Source organism: Anas acuta, chromosome 5 (assembly GCF_963932015.1).
Source record: "Anas acuta chromosome 5, bAnaAcu1.1, whole genome shotgun sequence".
Lineage (NCBI taxonomy): Eukaryota > Metazoa > Chordata > Aves > Anseriformes > Anatidae > Anas > Anas acuta.
The window spans coordinates 30,025,979-30,043,643 of NC_088983.1; the positions used below are offsets into that span (position 1 = coordinate 30,025,979).

Sequence of the window (17,665 nt, forward strand, 5' to 3'; positions counted from 1 at the left end):
CAGCCCCGGGAGGTGAGGGCAGAGCCGAGGGGTGTCCGGTGGGGACCCCTGGCCCTGTGCCCTGCTGGCAGCAGCAGTCTCGATTCCCCATTTGCGGGAGCAGTTCTCCTGAGCCCGGCAGCAGCGGGGCACGGTGCTCTTCCAATGACTTTCAGTTCCCCCACAGCACCACAAGCGGGGCAGGGTGAGGGTGAGAGGCAGCAGGGCACCCCATGGCCAGCAGGGCACCTGATGCCACCGCTGTCACCGTCACCTGGTGCCAGACCCCGCACCCTGCGGCGCGGCAGGAGGAAGGAGCCCAGCGGTGCCCGCGTGGTGCCGCTTCGGTCGCTGCTCTGGGTCCAGCCTCGCATCCTGCCGCCACCGAGTCTCGGTTCCCCGTTCGTGGGGCCGCGGGACAAGCCGTTCCTTTGAACAACTTTCGCTTCCCCCCACCGCCCTGCCATCGCCCCGGCGGGCTGTGGCAGCGGGGTCGTGCTGGCCTGGGAACCCCGGGAAGGGCTCGTCCCCCGTGTGGGGCAGGAGGCACCATCCCGTCCATGCCGGTCATCTGATTGCCCCCAGCCCCATGGATATAAACGCACGGCCCCACCGCTGCCCCACGGAGAGCCCTGCGCTGCTCTCAGCACCGCCATGGGCTGGAGCCTCTCCTTGCTGCTGCCGCTGCTGCTGCTGCCCGTGGGGCCGCGCTCTGCCCTGGCGCTCCTGCAGTACCGCTACGACTGCGGGGACTACGGCATGCAGCTGCTGGCCTACGCCTCGCGGGGCCGCGCCGTGCGCTTCAAGGTCGTGGGTGAGTGGGGAGCTCAGGGACCCCGGTGCCGTCCCGACGCCGGGCTGAGCCACGTGGCTTCTGGGGGTTTTGGGGGGTTCCAGGCGCATCCCCGGGGAGCATCGCGGCACGGTGCTGTGCACCGGGATGGGGCCAGCAAGGGGATGTGGGTGCGGGGCCACCTCATGTCCCCCCTCGGCACCCCCACAGATGAGTTTGGCACCCGCTTTGAAGTGGCCAACTGCTCCATCTGCCTGCACTGGCTCAACACCGGGGCGGACGGTGCGTTCGTCTTCTCCTCTGGCTACGAGGGCTGCCACGTGCTGGTCAAGGTGAGGCCGCGTCCCGCCCATGGGGTGCCCGGTGGGGCAGGACGGGGGGCGTGACGGCCCCTCCTGTGCCCCCCCACAGGATGACCGCTATATTCTGAGGGTGCAGCTGGAGGAAACGCTGCTCAGCGGGGTGGCGGTCGCCTCCTACGAGGTGAACATGACCTGCCCGCAGGCGACCAACTACGAGACCGTCGCTGCCACGAGCCTGCGTGGCCAGCTCGAGCCCGTTCGGGGCAACAGCGTCCACCAGAGCCAGGCTGAGGTCCTCGTCCCCCAGGCTGGCCTCCTGCAGCACGTATCCCAGTCCGCCCTGGCTGTCCCCGTCCCCCAGCTGCCCCCCCGGCCCCCCAGGGACCAGGTTCACCCCGTGGCGCAGACACAGCCAGCTCTGGGGCTGCAGCGCCAGCCCAGCCTGGGGCTCCCGGGGCTCCAGCCCCAGAACCAGGCAGGAGCAGCTCGCCCCCTCAGCCAGCCCCAGCCAGGCTTCATTCGCCCGGCTCTGCAGCCCCAGAACCAGCACGGGGCGGTGCACTCCGGGGGGCAGAGCCGCCCAGGCCTCCTTCGCCCGGGGCTCCAGCTCCAGAACCAGCCTGGGCTGCTGCACCCGGGGGTGCAAACCCAGACGGGAATCCTTCGTCCAGGGCTTCAGTCCCAAAACCAGAACGGATTGGTGCACCCCGGGGGGCAAACCCAGACGGGAATCCTTCGCCCAGGGCTTCAGTCTCCAAACCAGAACGGATTGGTGCACCCTGGGGGGCAAACTCAAACCGGTGTCCTTCGCCCGGGGCTTCAGCCCCAAAATCAGAATGGATTGGTAAACCCTGGGGGGCAAACCCAAACTGGTCTCCTTCGACCAGGTCTTCAGACCCAAAGCCAGAACGGATTGGTGCACCCTGGGGGGCAAACCCAAACCAGTGTCCTTCGCCCTGGGCTTCAGCCCCCAAACCAGCCTGGGCTGCTGCATCCAGGGGTGCAAACCCAAACCGGTGTCCTTCGCCCAGGGCTTCAGTCCCCAAACCAGAACGGATTGGTGCACCCTGGGGGGCAAACCCAAACTGGTCTCCTTCGCCCAGGGCTTCAGTCCCAAAGCCAGAACGGATTGGTGCACCCTGGGGTTCAAACCCAGCCGGGTCTCCTTCGCCCGGGGCTACAGCTCCAGCACCAGCCCGGGCTGGTGCCCCCCGGCCTGCAGCCTGGCTCGGTGCACGCCGGAGCTCAGACGCAAGCCGGCTTTTCACGCCCAGGGCTTCATCCCCAAAGCCAGGCGGGCTCCATTCTCCCCAGCCTCCAGTCCCATGCCCACGCTGGCCTCCTCCACCCCGGCCTCCAGAGCCAGGCAGGGCTGCTGCAGCACGGCCAGCCCCGACCGGGGCTCCTGCGCCCGGCGCTTGCGCCTCGGCCAGGGCTGGTGCGCCCGGGGCTGCAGCCCCAAGCCCAGCCGGGGCTGCTCCACCCTGGCCTTCACCCCCAGCCCGGTCTGCTGCGCCCCACGGCTCTCTTCTACCCCTCGGCAGGGGCAGGTGGGTCAGGGGGGTGGGCAGGGGGCTGTAGCCGGGGCGGGGGCATTCCTGGAGGGGCTTGGGGGGTGCTGAGGGTGGGCAGGGGGGATGCTTGGGTGGGAGGACACTAGGGTGGGCAGGGGATGCTTGCACAGGAGGTGTTTGGGGTGAGCAGGGGGGTGTTTGGGGTGAGTAGGGAGAAATTTGGGGAGGGCAGAGGGATGCTCAGGATGGGCAGGGGGTTGCTGAGGGAGCCCCCTCCCGGCCCCCTGCCCCCTTAGGCACGCAGCTGACACGGGAGCAGTGCCAGGTGGCAGTGGGGCGTTTGTCCTGCATGGCCCCGCAGGGCCGCGATGCCTGCCTGCAGGCGGGGTGCTGCTACGATGACACGGACCGTGCAACGCCCTGCTATTACGGCAACACAGGTAGGGGGCTCGGGGGGGGTCTCCCCATCACCTGCCGGTGCCCCGCGGCCGCTGCCTTACCCATAACCGGCGCCGCCGCGTGCCGCAGCCACCGTGCAGTGCCTGCCCGAGGGGCACTTCGTGCTGGTGGTGCCGCGGGGCCTCTCCGTGCAGCCCTACAACCTGGACAGCGTGCGCCTGGCCAGCAGCACCCAGCCCGGCTGCCAGCCCGCCCAGACCACCGAGACCTTCGTCATGTTCCACTTCCCCGTCACGCAGTGCGGCACCACCGTGCAGGTCGGGGACGCAGCCCCCGGGGCTCTGGGGCTGGGAGGTGGGCGAGGGGAGCCCGACACACACACACACACATGTGTGTCCCCCCCCAGGTGATCGAGGACCGGCTGATCTACGAGAACCAGCTCATCTCCACCATCGACGTGCAGCCGGGTCCCCGCGGCTCCATCACGCGGGACAGCGTCTACATGTAAGGAAGGGGACGCGGGGTGGGGGCGTGGGGCAGCAGGACCCCCCCCGACACCACACGGCTCACCTCGACGGTCCCCCCCTGCAGCCTCCACGCCCGCTGCATCTACAACGCCAGTGAGCTGCTGCCGCTGCGCCTGGAGGTGGCCGTGCCCCCCACCGCCGCCCCCATGGCGCAGCCGGGCCCGCTGCGCCTGCAGCTGCGCATCGCCACCGGTGAGCGGCCCCGCGTAGCCCCCCTGGCTGCTCCCCTGCCCACCCGCCGAGGGCCGCAGCCGGCTCAGCATCGTGTGGTTCTGCAGATGAGAGCTACAGCGCCTACCACGCGGAGGGCGAGTACCCCCTGGTGAAGGTGCTGCGGGACCCCATCTATGTGGAGGTGCGGCTGCTGCAGAAGACCGACCCCAACCTGGTGCTGGTGCTGCACCAGTGCTGGGCGGCCCCCAGCACCGGCCCGGCGGCCGAGCCCCAGTGGCCTCTCCTGGTGGATGGGTGAGCAGGTGGGGAGGGGGTGGCCAGGGGGAGTTTTGCCCGTCCTGACCCCGCGTCCCCTCCCCAAGGTGTCCCTTCACTGGGGACAACTACAGGACGCAGCTGGTGCCCGTGGGCCCCGCCTCGCCGCAGCTGCCCTTCCCCAGCCACTACCAGCGCTTCGTCGTCTCCACCTTCGCCTTCGTGGACACCCCCTCCATGGCGGTGCTGGAGGGAGAGGTGAGGGGTGGGGGCGTGGGGCCCCGTCCCACGTTGAAGGGACCCCCTTCCTCTGCGGGAAAAGGAGCAATTTGTGATTTGTCACCGCTGCTCGCAGGTGTACATCTTGTGCAGTGCCTCTGTGTGCCACCTGGCGCAGCCCGAGCCCTGCCGGCCCTCCTGCCAGCTGGCCGTGCCCTCCCGTAAGTTGGGCTTGGTGTGGGGAGGGTCCTGACCGCCCCTGGCTCTCCCCCACACCAACCCTCATGATGTCCCTTCCCCAGGAGCCCGCCGGGCAGCAGGGGACAAGGGGACAGCGAACGCCGTGGGCACGGTCACCTCCCAGGGCCGAGTCGTCTTCCCCAAGAGGCCTGCAGCGGGGAGAGGCTGAGCCCTGCGCTGCCGCTTCCCTGGGGCACTGGCTGCCCTTTTCCTCCTCCTCAACCCCAAAAAATAAACCAGAGAAGAGCAGAGCTGTGGCTGCAGGCTGCCAGTGCTTTGTCTGGGCTCCGTCGCAAAAGAAAAAGGCTGAAACCTTGGAGCTGCTGTGGCCACGCAGCCTCTGCCCCCTGCTCACGGCCCCTCCGGCAGCACAGAGCCAGGGGAGGGAGGGAGGGGAGCGCCCCCAGGCCCCTGCTCGCCCCCTCCCCAGCAAGCTGAGCACTGCTAAGGTGAATAATTCTTTATTTCCATCCTGAAACTAGTAACTGCTTACAAAACCTGCACAGGGTCCCCCTCCCTCCCTCCCCACGTGCCCCCCACAACCCATCACGAAGTCCCACCCGTGCACGCTGGGCGCATCGCTTACAGCCACGGCAGAGAACCCAAAGCCTGAAAGACAAACACCAAAACTGGAAAAGAAGAAAACCAAAACAACAAATCCATGAAGCACGGGGAGGGCGACATCCAACTAACTTCCCCTCTCCAGCAGCTAGAGATGGGGAGCCTAAAGGAGTAACGAAACCCCCTCCCTCCCTCCCAACCCCCCCAAAACCCTCCCTCCCCACCCCAAACCCCAGCGCTGCAGCGGGAGCTGCCGGCCCCGGCCCCGGGGCTACAGGCTGTAGAACTTGAGGCTCCGGTCCATGCCCGTGGAGGCGATGAACTTGGCGTGGTGGCCGAAAGCCACGCCCGTGGTGAGGCCGCTGTGCTCTGCGGAGGGAAGGCAGCAAAGGGTTAGGGCTGGGCCACGCCGAGGTGCTTCCCCTCCCGCCCTCAGCCCCGTGCCCCGCACCGGTGAAGTGGAGGATTTCCGTCCACTGCTTGCAGATGTAGATCTGGACATCCGTCCCGCCCAGCGCCAGGTAGGTGCCGCTCTGGTCAAAGATGAGAGACTTCACCTGGGAAGGAGAGGGGGAAAAAGGCTTCAGGACACACCCAGGAAGCTCCAGCTGCTCCTCTCTGCCCCAACACCCATGTGGCACCTCCACCTCGGGCTTCCCAGAGCATGTGAGCAGGGCTGGGGTGGCCAGCAGCTGCCCAGAGGGGAAAAGGGACTGCCACGCACCTCGAAGTTATTGTCCAGCTGCAGCGTCTTGAAGTTCTTGAGCTTACGCAAGTCCCAGAGCTTGACGGAGGAGTCGTCTGCAGCTGTGGCCAGGTAGTAGCCGTTCTCAGAGAAGGCGATGCTGGTGATGGGGCCCGAGTGCCCCGGGAAGTTGGCCACGTTGGTGCGTTCCTGGGGACAGGAGGGTCAGACACGGGCTGCTGGCAGGGAGACGCTGCCTCGGGGAGCAGCTTGGCCAGGAGAGGGACAACAGCTCCCAGGGGACAGCAAGAATTTGCACGTGCAGGGATGAGGAAAGCTCTAGGGTTATGTCCCCGCCATACGGCACCAAACTCCCTCTGCTGTTCACAACAGCCCCAGGGACACTGGAGAGCAGATCCCTGCACCTCTCACTCTGCCCATGAAGCTCAGCCCACGGCAGATTGCACAGTTGGGCTGCTGCAGAGCTAAAATGGCCCAGCGAGCTGGCACAGAGCACAGAAAACAGCAGGAGCTGCCCCTGTGCCGGGGCTCCAGCACAGCCGCAGGGCACCGAGCCCACCACGCCACCGACTCCCCACCCCCTGCGTGCCCCGGGCCAGCCCTACCTTCAGATCCCAGATCTTGATCTGAGAGTCCATCGTCCCTGTCCCAAAAATGAGCCCGTCCGGGTGGAACTGGGCGCAGGTGAGAGCTGCAGAGACACAGGGAAACAGCGGGGGGCTGAGGAGGCTCTGCCCTGGGACAGTCCTTCCACCAACAGCCCCCAGACGAGTTCTCCCATGCTCCGAGAGGCCACGGCCCCGTGGGCAGAAAAATACCACTCTGCACGGTCACGGGAGCCCCTCTGGGTGGGCACACTCAGCCTTACCACAGCCAGAGCTCTCGTCTGTCACCTTGGTGAGGACACGGCCGGTCTGGATGTCCGAGAAAGCCCAGTACTGGAAGGGAGGAACGGGGTGCTGAGCACACAGCGACAGCACGGGGGGTCTGCATGCTCTGAGCCAGCTCCGGGCCTCACCTGGTCATCAGAAGAGCTGAGCAGGTAGTCACCCGTGGCGTGCAGACTCAGCCCGGTCACGGAGCCCTCGTGGGCACGCACAACCTGTACGCAGGAGGCGTTGGGTACAGACCAGATCCTGATGGTAGCATCGGGAGAAGCCGAGAACACCAGCTCCTACAGAGGGGTGAGGCAGGAAGGTTAACACCAAAGCACCGCCGGGCTTCTGTCTGAAAGCTGCTAAAGACGGGATCTGGCCAGAGAAAGACACGGGGTGCCCGATCCGGGCAAGTCTGGCCACCAAGGAAGAGGCCAGAAGGGACAGCAGCGCACCTGCGAGGGGTGGAACACGACGCTGGTGACCTTCTTGGAGTGGCCCTTGAGTGTTGCCAGGATCTGCTCTGAGCTCTTGTCAAAGACAATGACGTTTTTATCAGCCCCGCCTGGAAAACACAGCGGGGAGCTGGGAGAGATGCAGCGAGGCCAGCCGCGTCCAACATCTCCCCGCTGCTCCCAGAGAGCTCTGCCCTGGGAAGCTTTGCCGTGAGCTGAGAGAATTCCTCACGCCCCTTTCTTTGCCCCCCTCAGCCCCCAGAAGCACAAAGCCCTGCTCCCAAGCAGCCGTGGGCTCTCTGTTGCCACCAGATTCCCCGTGACGCGGAGGTGGCTCCCTTACCAGTGAGGATCTTGTTGGTGTCGGAAGGACAGAGGTCCAAGGCCAGGATCCCCGGGATGCTGGCACTGTGCAGCCCCTGCACGATGCAGAAGGACGCCAGGTTAGTGCTGCGAGCAAGAAAACGCTCCACAAGGAACAGAGAGGGCCCTGGAGGGAGCCCAGGGTGCTCTGATTCAGCTGTAGGAGCCCATACCACGTGCACCCCAGCACAGATCCCCGTGGGAAGAGCCACGACCCTCTGCTAGCTCTGCCCAGCAGCAGACCCAGCTCCTTTTGATGTTGCCAAGCGCGTACCCAGCAGCAAGCAGAGAGTTTTTGAGTGCCCATCCCGCATCGCAGCACTCACCACGTGCGAGGCGACCTGCCGGTACTTGCTGAGCTCCTCCGGCTTCACCAGCTCCTCTGGAACCGTCTTGCCTCTCTGCAAAAGGAGAAGGGCGCAGGGATGGGCACCTCAGGACACGTCACGTCCTCGCTTCTGCAGCGTCTTGGAGCAGAAGGGGGCCGCTCACCTTCTTACGCTCCGTGGTCAGCACCGTGGCCTTGTCTTGAAGCTGCAAAACAAGAGGACAGCGGCTGCAGCCTAGGCTGGAGAACCAGGTGCAGGGGCAGGCTGGAGAGCAGCCATTGAGCTCTGCAGCGGCACAAGCGGCAGGACCTCACCTTCTGGATGATCTCGGGGGTCATGCCGGCGAGCTCTCCCAGGTCCATGGACTCCCCAGCTCCCTGCAGGGCACAGAATTAAATTACATGTGGGAAGGGAACACCGGGGAAAAGCGCAGAGCGAGGCAGAGGGGACTCACCGCCACGTTGGGCTGGGAGGACGGCACGGTCTGGGGCACGATGAGGCCAGCCTGAGGCTTCAGCGTCGCCAGAGCTGCGGAGGCAGAGGAGCGCCGTGAGGCCCTGCCCCGTCTCCCCGAGGCTCACGGCCCCCCTCCTTTCCCCGTCACCTTCTCTGGCGGCGGTGACCTCCTTGGTGAGCCGGGCGATGACACGGCAGGCGGCATCGTGCTGGTAGAGCGCGTGGGACAGCTCCTGGCGCGTGGTCTGCAGCTGCTGGCGCAGGGTGAAGCTGTGCAGCATGACGGCGTCCTGCCGGGACGGGGCACGCTCAGACACACGCACACACACACGTTCGGCCCCGTTACCGGCCCCCGCTCCCACCCCCGGGGCTGCCACTCACCCACTCATCCTGCAGCGCCTTCAGGATGGCCGGGATGCTGGTGGCGGACGGCGGCTTGGGCCGGATCGGGTGGGCGACTGCCGATGGGACAGCACGGGGGGGGGGTCAGCCGCCTCCTCCCCGCCCCGCAGCCCCCCCGCCGTGCCCATACCGGGCGGTTGGGCCCGGTGCAGCCCCCGCGGGGCCGGGCTCAGCCCCGGTGGGCGCCGTTACCCTTGATGTCGATGAGCTGCTCCTCGGACAGCGGCTGGTTGTTGACCGGGTCGGTGCCGTTCTCCGCGATGTACTTCTCGATCAGCCGCCGCTCGTAGACGTGGTTGGAGACGGGCGACACGCACGGGTGCTCGGGGACCTCGTTGGAGACTGGGGGGGAGGCCGCGGGTCACGGCGCGGCACCGACACCGCCCCCGCCCCCGGTAACGGCTCCGGTCCCGGCAGGGCCCGACCCCCCCCCCCCCCCGGTGCGCCCCGCGCTCACTGGAGCAGATGAGAGCCATGGCGGGGCCGCCCCGCTCCGCTTCCGCCTCCCGCTTCCGCTTCCGGTCCCGGTGTGTGTGTGGGGGGGCGCGCGGGGCCCCTCCGCCGCTCCCGCCGCCTCACGCGGGCTCCGCCGCCGGAAACGGAAGCGCTCCCGGCGTGCCCCGCGGCGGGGGGGGCGGGGCCGCGGAGGCGCTCGGGACTACAACTCCCAGGGTGCCCCGCGGCTGAGGGGCGGGGGGCGGGGGGCGGGGGGCTGAGGGCTGAGCGCGCGCCCCCGCAGCGCCCCCGTGCGGCGGCGGGGTACGGGGGGGGGCACGGGGCGGGGGGGCACGGCGGGATTGGGGGGGAGGGGGGGCTGATTGGGGAGGGGGGGGCAAGGGAGGGAACGGGGGGGGAAGGGGAGAGCGAGGGGGGGCGGGAGGAGGGGGTTTGGGGGGGTGTGGGGGGTGTGTGGGGGGGTTAGGGAGGGATTGGGGGGGGTTACGGGGGGATTTGGGGGGGTTATGGGGGGATTTGGGGGATTTGGGGGGGTTACAGGGGGGATTTGGGGGGGTTACAGGGGGGATTTGGGGAGGATAGGGGGGATTTGGGGGGGTTACGGGGGCATTTGGGAGGATTTGGGGGGGTTACGGGGGGATTTGGGGGGGCCAGGGGGGGTTATGGGGGGATTTGGGGGGGTTACGGGGGGATTTGGGGAGGGTATGGGGGATTTGAGGGGGTTACGGGGGGATTGGGGGGAGTCAGGGGGGGACTTGGGGGGGTTAAGGGGGGATTTCGGGGGGTTACAGGGGGACTTGGGGGGGGTTGGGGAGTGTTTGGGGTTGTTGGGGGCTAATGGGGACGCTCGAAGGGTATTTTGGGGGGTAAATGGGGGGGTAAATGGGGGTGTACACTGGGGGGGTAATAGGGGGGTGTTTTGGGGGGGTTAAGGGGGGGTTATATTGGGGTGCTGGGGGTCCGGCAGAGGGGTGGGGGGGTCACACTGGGCACAGGAGGGGGGTCCTGAGGGGGAGCTGGGGCGCTTGGTGGGCACGGGGGGTGGTAGCGGGGGGGGCACAGCCCCTGCTGCCCCCCCCCACGGTGCCGCTCCCCGCAGAGCCCAGGCACCGGGGATGGGGGGCGACGCCGGGGGGAGCCGGGCCCTGCTGGGGGCCGCGCTGCTGCCGCTGCCCTGGGCCCCCTCGCTGGGGGCGGCGGCGGCGGGGGGGGGCCCGGAGAGCTTCGTGCCCCCCCCTGTCCCCAGCACCGACCCGCTGTGGCGCCTGGGCCACGCTGCCTGGGCCACGCTGGAGGGCTGGCTGGGCCCCGAGCCGCTGCGCCTGCTGGCGGAGGTGAGCCCCGGACCCCTATTTTGGGGGGTTACGGGGACGCTGAGGGGGTGTCGCCCCCCCCCAGCCCCCAAGCCCCCTGTTTGCCCCCCCGCAGGGCCTGGCCGCCGTGCTGTGGCTCGTCTCCTCCGCCATCTCGGCCGGCCTGGCCGTGCTCAGCACCGTGGCGGGGGACATCCTGAGCGCCTGCGGCCTGGGCGGTGAGTCTGGGATGAGGGGGGGCACCCCCAAACGACCCCCACACGCCACCGGCACCCCCCCGACCCCGTTGTTTTCCCCCCTTTCCAGGGGCCGGGCTGGTGCGCGGGGCGGCGCTGGCCCCCGGCGAGGTGCAGCGGGTGCTGCTGTGGGGGCTGGCGGCGCTGGCGGGGGCCCGGCTGCTGCGGCGGCTGCTGGGGGTGCTGCTGGCCCCGCTGCGGCGGGCGCTGCGCTGCCTCAAGCTCTGCTGCTTCCTGGCAGCCTTCCTCCGCGTGGCGGCCGCCGAGGGCAGCGGCCCCACGGCGCAGGCGGCGATGCTGCTGGGGCTCTGGGGGCTCTACCTGCTGCTGGGGGGCGGCGGGGAGCACCCCCCCGGCCCCGAGGCCAGGCTGGAAGCCGCCGTCCGCAGCCTGGAGTGGAAGGTGGAGGAGCTGTGCCGCTGGCACAGGTGGGGGGGGGCCCAGAACCGCGAGGAGGAGTGAGGGGGAGCACTGGGGGGGGCTGCGTTGCCCCCCTCCCACCCCACGTGTGTGACCCCCCGCTGTGTGCGCCCCCCACCCCGCTCACCCCTTCTGCCACCCCACATGTGGCCGGTGACCCCGTGGGGCAGCACCCGTCCCGCTGCCCCCCAAAGCTGGGGAGCCGCTCGCCGTGCCCCCCCCTCAGTGCCTTCACCGAGCCCACGCTGTTTTGTCCCCTGGGGGGCACACCGGCAGCCCCCAGCCCCTTGTGCCCACCAAAGAGCAGAGGGGGCAGCCTGTCTGTCCATCCATCTCCGGAGGTGGTTGTGGGGTGAGAAGGGGACCCCAAAGATGGGTGTCACCCCCCCCCCGTGGCTCGGTTTTCCAGCTGCTTGTTGAGTGGTTTTGCTGTGCGGTGCCAAATAAAAGAGTTTCACGGTGTCCTCGTGCTGCCTGGCCCACCCGTGGGGAAGGGGGGAGCGCCACAGGGTGCTCGGGGTGCCTCGGCCCTGGGGGGGACACAGAGGACGCTGGGGACGGTGGCAGGCTGGGACTGGGAGGTGCTGGGGCAGTGTGTGCTGTCCCCGTCTGTTTGCTGAGGCGGGGGGGCAGGGGGATGCCCGTGCCAGGAGCCGGCCCCGGTGCCCTCTGGATGTCCCTGCGCTGGGCCCCCTCGGCCCCCATGCTTGCCCCCAGTGTCCCCAGCTCTCCCAGTGCCCCCAGTGTCCCCAGTTCCTCCAGTGCTTCCAATCCCCTCAGCCCTTCCATTCCACTCAGTGTCCCCAATTCTCCCAGTGCCCCCAGTTCTCCCAGTGTCCTCAGTCCCTCCAGTACCTCCAGTCCCTCCCAGTGTCCCCAGTCTTTCCAGTGCCCCCTTTTCTTCCAGCGTGCCCAGTCCCCCCAGTGTCCCCCGTCCCTCCCAGTGCCCCCAGTCCCTCCAGTGCCCCCAGTCCCCTCAGCCCTTCCCATTCCACCCAGTGTGCCCAGTGCCCCCCAGTGCCCCCAATTCTCCCAGTCCCCTCAGTCCCTCCAGTCCCTCCCAGTCCCCCCCAGTGTCCCCCACCCCTCCCGGTCCCCCCCAGCGCCCCCTCCCGCCGGGGGTCCCGGTGCTCCCGGCGCTGCTCACCCCGGCGGGGGCCCCGGTGCCGGGAGTTTAGGACCCGGCGGGGCGAGGCGGCGCCGGTGCCGGTCCCGCCCCGGCCCCATTGTCTGGGCGCGGAGGCGGAGGGACGGCAGCGGCGGCGCCGTTCGCACGGACCGCGCCGCGGAGCCCTCCCGGCCCCGGTACCGGCCCCGGTACCGGCCATGGCCCCGGCCCCGGGGGCCCGCCTGGCGCTGCTGGCCGCCGCCTTGCTCGGGGCATCAGGTGAGTGCATCCGCACCGGCACCGGCACCGGGTACCGGGCACCGGCACCGGGCACCGGGCACCGGGTACCGGGCACCGGGTATCGGGCACCGGACACCGGGTACCGGCACCGGCACCGGCAGCCCGCGATCCGCGCCCCCCGGCATCTCCCCCCCCGGCTCTCCCGGGAGCCGCCGGGAATCCGCTCCCGGCTCCGCACCGGCACCCAGCGGGGCTTCCCTGGCGCGGCGCCCCCCGCCCCTTCTCACCGCGTTCCCCGGGATGCAGCCGGCACCGGCGCCGTGCGCCCCCCGGGATCCCGCTGCCCCGAGCCCGGATCCCACCCCTGCGGGACCCCGCGGCGCTCCCCCAGCCCCGGGGGGGCTCCGGGATCAGCACCTGTGGGTCCCCACCTCGGGGCACCCCCGGGGGGGCGGCACCGGCCCCAGAGCGGAGCGCTGGGTAGGGGCTGCGCGCCCCACGTCCCCCCATCCCCGAGGCCGGTGACAGCCGTCCCCATCCCCGCAGCGAGCGGCGACTGGGCCCCCCCGGAGCCCGTGTTCCTGCCGGCGGAGCTGGAGGTGCTGGCCGTGCCCGAGCACTACCGGCTGCAGCGGGCGGACGGGGACCTGGCCACCAACACCTCCCTGCGCGCCCGCACCGAGACCTTCCTGCTGCTGCCGCACGGCTCCGGCGCCCAGCCGCTGCTCCGGGCATCCTACACACCCTTCAGCACCCGGCAGGTAACGCCCGACCCCCCCCTCCCAGCCCCCCACAGCCCCCGGGGCTGTCGGGACCCCGCCAGCATCGCCGTCTGTTCCAGGAGGTGCCCACCCGGAGCCCCCCGGAGAAGGAGGGCTGGGCTGTCCGTGCCGTGTCCCTGGAGAGCGCCGTGTCCCTGGACGAGCCCGTTGCCCGCGTCCTCTTCCACCTGCGGGGTCCCGACTGGCTGCCGGGGCAGCGGGAGCCCCCCGGGGAGCGGGACTTGCCCTGCGTCACCCTCCATGCCCACCACCGTGGCCGGGTGGCGCGGGGCACCTGCCGCCTGCAGGTTGGTGCTGCCCCCCGGGGCTGCGGGACCCCCCTTCGGCTCCCCCCTTTTCCTCTGAGCCTGCTTATCCCCCCCAAAAAGGCTCCTCTGGGCGTCTGCGTGGTGGAGCTGGAGATCCCCCCCCGCTGGTTCTCCCCGGCAGCCCCTGCCCCCCGTGCCCCCCTGGAGCCGGCCGAGCTGCACTACGGCGTTTTGGGGCCGGGGGCGTGCGGCCGTGCCGGGGGCCGGGGGGGGTCGGACGCGGGGCCACGGGAGGCCCCGCGGTACCTGGGGCCGCTGGAGCTGCGCGTGGCGGCACCGGCACGGCGGCAGGAGGTGCGGCTGGACGAGCGGGTGCTGCTGCGCGTCCCCGACGCCACGCTGCGCCCCGGGCAGCGCTTCGCCGCCACCCTCGCCCTGCGGCACAACTTCACCGCCCAGCAGCTGACCCTGCGGTGAGCCCCCGTGTGTGTGGGATTGGGACCGGGAGGCAGGGGTCAGGGGGGACACGGCGTGACGCGTCCCGTGCCCCCCCCCCACGCCTTGTCCCCCAGGATCAAGGCCAAGAAGGGGCTGCTGGTGGTGGCAGCCCGACCCGGGGACCCTGCCTGGGCCGTGCAGCTGGAGCGCACCCGCGGCCCCAAGCACTGGACGGCCGTGGTGACGTGCCGGCGGAGCGGGGACACCCACGGGGACTGGAGGTAGGGGCAGCAGTGCTGGGGGGCTTCTGCGTGGCACCCAGTGTAGCCCAGTATGGCGCAGCTGGGGCATGGGGACCCGTGCGTAGCACTGCTCCTATCCCAGTATGGCCCAACAGGGGGGCTGGAGCTGTGGGATAGCCCCCATTCAAATCGTAGGTTGCGGGACAGCTCCATCCCAGTAGGTCCCAGTAGATCCCGGTTGGGGTGGCGGGTGTCCCCACCCCAGCAGCTCCCAGCCAGGGCCACGACTTCTCAGGGCGTCGGAGGCGGTCGAGTTCCTGCACCTGGACCTGGCCGTGGAGAACGGGACGGGGGGGCTGGCGCCGGCGCGGCCCCTCACCTGGCAGGTGGAGTACCCCGGCCAGGACCCCGAGGCGCAGAAGGACAAGCTGGTGTGGGAGGTGCAGGTGTCGGAGCGGGACGTGCGCGCCCTCGTCCCCTTGGTGCAGGTGGGTGCCCCCCCGGTGCCTGTGTCCCCTCCCCATCCCATCCCTGCTGCGTGGCGCTCTCAGCCCCGCTCTGCCCGCAGGAGCTGGAGCTGCTGAACACGGCCCCGCTGACCGGCGTCCCCCGCGCGGTGCCGGTGACGTTGGTGACGGTGGAGGCAGGGGGTGGCGTGGCCGAGGTGACCGAGCCGCTGGGCTGCGAGTCGGCCGACAAGCAGGTGCTGCAGGTGAGCGGGGTCCCGGCCCCCCTGGCGCTACCCCCCAGGGGGCTGCCCGCCCCCTGCCCCTCCGTGTGTCCCCTCCGCAGGTGGCAGACAGCTGCGACGCGGTGTTCGTGGGGGGCAAGGAGAGCCGGGGGGCGCGGGGGGCGCGGGTGGACTTCTGGTCGCGCCGCCTGCACGCCTCGCTGCTCTTCACCGTCTGGGCCCCGCTGCTGCCGCTCCGCATCCAGCTCGGCGACACCACCCTGGAGCAGCTGCGGGGCTGGCGCCTGCCCGGTGCCACCGAGAGGTGAGAAGGTGCCACCGCCAACCCGCTGGCACCAGCCACCGCCGCGGCGTGCACCTGGAGGGAGCTGGGAGCAGGAGGAGGTGCCAAGCCCCACGGCACTCATGCCACGTCCTCCTGCCGCACCCCCCTGCCCCGCAAAGCCCCGTGGGGCTGGTGATGGATGTGTCCCTTGTCCCTTTGTCCCCAGTGCCGACGGGGAGGCAGATGAGCCCGGGGAGGAGGCGGAGCGGCGGGCGCGGGGCTGCCGGCCCCAGTACCAGCGCACGTCGGTGCGCTTCCTGGCGCACTTCGTGGCGCACCCGCGGGATGGTGGCCGTCACCTCTCCTACCTGCCCGGCCCCGAGTGGCTCCTGGATGTCACCCACCTGGTGGCTGGCCGGGCACGTGTGCAGGACCCCCGTGTGGCGACGATGGAGGGGGACACCGTGGTGGTCGGCCGGGAGCCCGGCGTCACCTCCGTGGAGGTAGGCACGGGGCGCAGCGTTCGGGGCAGTGTGGGGCTGGAGGGGTGGCGGTGCTGGGGCTGGGGAGGGGCCTGACGAGGTGCCCCCCGTGCCCCCAGGTCCGCTCCCCCGTCTCGGACTCCATCCTGGGCGAGCAGACGCTGGTGGTGTCGGAGGAGAAGGTGACGGTGACCGAGCTGCGTGCCCAGCTGGTGGCGGGGCTGGCGCTGGCGCTGCGGACGGAGCCGGGCCACCCCGGCGTGGTCACGGCCACCTGCCAGGCCACGGGCTCGCTGCGGACCCCCAAGCAGGTGAGGGGGGTGCAGCGGGGAGGCGTGGGGGTGCTGGCGGTGCCTGGAGCCCCACTGCCATCCCTGGCGTCCTGGCAGGAGGCGACGCTGTCCGTCTGGCTGTCCTTCTCCGACGGCACGCTGGCCCCGCTGGAGCTGTACGGCTGGCAGGACGTGGCGCTGGCTGTGACCTCGCAGGACCCTGCCGTGGTCACCGTGGCGGGGGGCTTGCCCGGGGCCCCCTCCTGGCGCCCGAGGGTGCTGGCGGAGGGGCCGGGGCGGGGGACCCTGCTGCAGCTCAGCCTGCATCCCCCGGATGCCTGCCGCCGCGGCCGGCACCGGGCGGCCGCCCTGGCCACCGGCTCTGCCTGGCTGGAGGTGGGGGCTGCCCGGCGCGGGACCCCCCCTGGCAGCCCCCGGCCCCCCGCACCCTTCCCGCGGGCCGAGGGGGCCATGTCGGGGGAGGCGGTGACGGCGGGCGGCGAGCCCCGCAGGAGGAACCCCGGCGGCGTGGGCCTGGCCTCCACCAAGCTGCAGGGGCTGGGGTCTTCCTCGGAGGAGGAGGAGGAGCAGGGGGAGGAAGGCCGCGGGCGTGCGGGCAGGGAGGAGGAGGAGGAGGAGGAGGAAGAGGAGATGGTGAAGGCCCCGGCGCGGGTGACCGACCTGGAGATCGGCATGTACGTCCTGCTGGGCGTCTTCTGCCTGGCCATCTTCATCTTCCTCGTCAACTGCATCTTCTTCGTGCTGCGCTACCAGCAGAAGGAGCCCCCCGACGCCGGGGCCGCCCCCTCGGCCCCCCAGCCCCACAACTGGGTCTGGCTGGGCACCGACCAGGAGGAGCTGAGCCGGCAGCTGGACCGCCAGCAGCCGGAGCCCCCCGCCCCGACGCCCCCCCAGCCGGGCACGGAGGCCGGGCGCTGCTGCTGCGGGGACCCCCAGGTGCCCGCCGCGGGGTCCCCCCCCACAGCCCCGCCGCCAGCTGGCACCCCCCCGGCCCGCAAGGAAGGGGCTGCGCCGGGGGGCGGCCGGCGGAAGCGTGTGGAGTTTGTCACCTTCGCGCCCCCCCGGGTCCCTGAGGAGCCCCCCCAGCCCGCCCCCAACGTGCAGTCCATCCTCGTGGCCAGCGAGGACGACATCCGCTGGGTGTGCGAGGACATGGGGCTGCGGGACCCCGAGGAGCTCAGGAGCTACATGGAGAGGATCCGGGGCAGCTCCTGACCCCGGGGGGCAGCCCCAGCCCACCCCCCCTCCCCGAGCTGGCACTGCCCTACGGGACCAGCCTCCTCCCTGTCCCCATCCCTCCTGGTGGCCTCAGCAGGGACACCGGAGGGCCTGGCCCCAAGGCTGTTGGGGTGGCAGCCGCCCACCCCGCAGCATCCCTCCTGGGGGGGGGTAGGGGTCTCCTCACCCTGGCCCCGCCGTGGTGCCGGAGGGCGCGGGGAGGCTGCGGCCCCCCCCTTGCTGTGGGTCTCATTGCGACGTTGTGTTCATAGTGCTGATGATGAGTCCTGTGGTCCGACCCGGGGAGCGCCCCGCGCCCCCCCTCTCCCCCCCAAATCCCCCTGGCCACACGTCCGTTTTGTATCCATACCGCTGTGGGATGGGGCCGCTGCGGGGGCCTGTTATTTATGGAAGATTTTTAATTCTGACGTTGTTACAAAAATAAAATATTTAAAAAAGCCGAGCCGTGCCCGTGCCGTGGTGTTGCTGGAGCGGGCGGGGGCTGGGGGCTGGGGGTGCCGTGGTGGCTCCCCCAGGCACAGCGGGGCCGTGAGGGCAGCACGGGGCCCTGCACCTCCTCCGGCTCCTCTCCTCCCAAGCCCAGGGGCTCAGACGGGGGGTGAGGGGCTGCGGGTAGAGCCTGGGGGGACCCCGCTCACCCCGTGCTGCCCACCCCAGCTCCCT

General features: G+C 70.6%; 3 protein-coding genes across 6 annotated transcripts; 2 read left to right on the forward strand and 1 right to left on the reverse strand.

Annotated features, from left to right (window-relative positions):
• The first annotated feature begins 440 nt into the window (after positions 1 to 440).
• ZP1 (zona pellucida glycoprotein 1) lies at positions 441 to 4,653 on the forward strand. Of its 2 annotated transcripts, XM_068685489.1 has the most exons (12): positions 441 to 793; positions 983 to 1,104; positions 1,184 to 2,176; positions 2,273 to 2,624; positions 2,885 to 3,028; positions 3,117 to 3,304; positions 3,394 to 3,491; positions 3,579 to 3,706; positions 3,793 to 3,982; positions 4,051 to 4,201; positions 4,299 to 4,383; positions 4,465 to 4,653. In XM_068685489.1, exons 1-12 carry the CDS (start codon positions 634 to 636, stop codon positions 4,569 to 4,571), a joined length of 2,718 nt encoding a protein of 905 aa, XP_068541590.1. In that variant the 5' UTR covers positions 441 to 633; the 3' UTR covers positions 4,572 to 4,653. The 2 variants fall into 2 exon arrangements, with proteins under 2 accessions (XP_068541590.1, XP_068541591.1); XM_068685490.1 differs by having other exon boundaries at positions 448 to 793; positions 1,184 to 2,624.
• A 515-nt stretch (positions 4,654 to 5,168) lies between these two features.
• PRPF19 (pre-mRNA processing factor 19) lies at positions 5,169 to 9,169 on the reverse strand. Its single transcript, XM_068685526.1, has 16 exons — positions 9,007 to 9,169; positions 8,742 to 8,891; positions 8,529 to 8,605; positions 8,296 to 8,437; positions 8,146 to 8,219; positions 8,006 to 8,068; positions 7,855 to 7,896; positions 7,689 to 7,763; positions 7,343 to 7,418; positions 7,000 to 7,109; positions 6,688 to 6,843; positions 6,538 to 6,607; positions 6,275 to 6,360; positions 5,688 to 5,858; positions 5,415 to 5,520; positions 5,169 to 5,332 (listed from the first exon to the last, which is right to left on the reverse strand). Exons 1-16 carry the CDS (start codon positions 9,023 to 9,025, stop codon positions 5,235 to 5,237), a joined length of 1,515 nt encoding a protein of 504 aa, XP_068541627.1. The 5' UTR covers positions 9,026 to 9,169; the 3' UTR covers positions 5,169 to 5,234.
• On the forward strand, positions 9,166 to 17,444 carry TMEM132A (transmembrane protein 132A). Of its 3 annotated transcripts, XM_068685466.1 has the most exons (13): positions 9,166 to 9,308; positions 10,105 to 10,339; positions 10,434 to 10,536; positions 12,869 to 13,083; positions 13,164 to 13,391; positions 13,473 to 13,825; positions 13,925 to 14,071; positions 14,328 to 14,520; positions 14,601 to 14,744; positions 14,825 to 15,027; positions 15,215 to 15,491; positions 15,590 to 15,781; positions 15,860 to 17,444. In XM_068685466.1, the coding sequence occupies exons 2-13, from the start codon at positions 10,121 to 10,123 to the stop codon at positions 16,976 to 16,978; spliced, it is 3,393 nt and encodes a 1,130-aa protein (XP_068541567.1). In that variant the 5' UTR covers positions 9,166 to 9,308; positions 10,105 to 10,120; the 3' UTR covers positions 16,979 to 17,444. The 3 variants fall into 3 exon arrangements, with proteins under 3 accessions (XP_068541567.1, XP_068541568.1, XP_068541569.1); XM_068685467.1 differs by lacking the exon at positions 13,925 to 14,071; XM_068685468.1 differs by lacking the exons at positions 9,166 to 9,308; positions 10,105 to 10,339; positions 10,434 to 10,536 and adding an exon at positions 12,286 to 12,361.
• Positions 17,445 to 17,665: the final 221 nt, after the last annotated feature.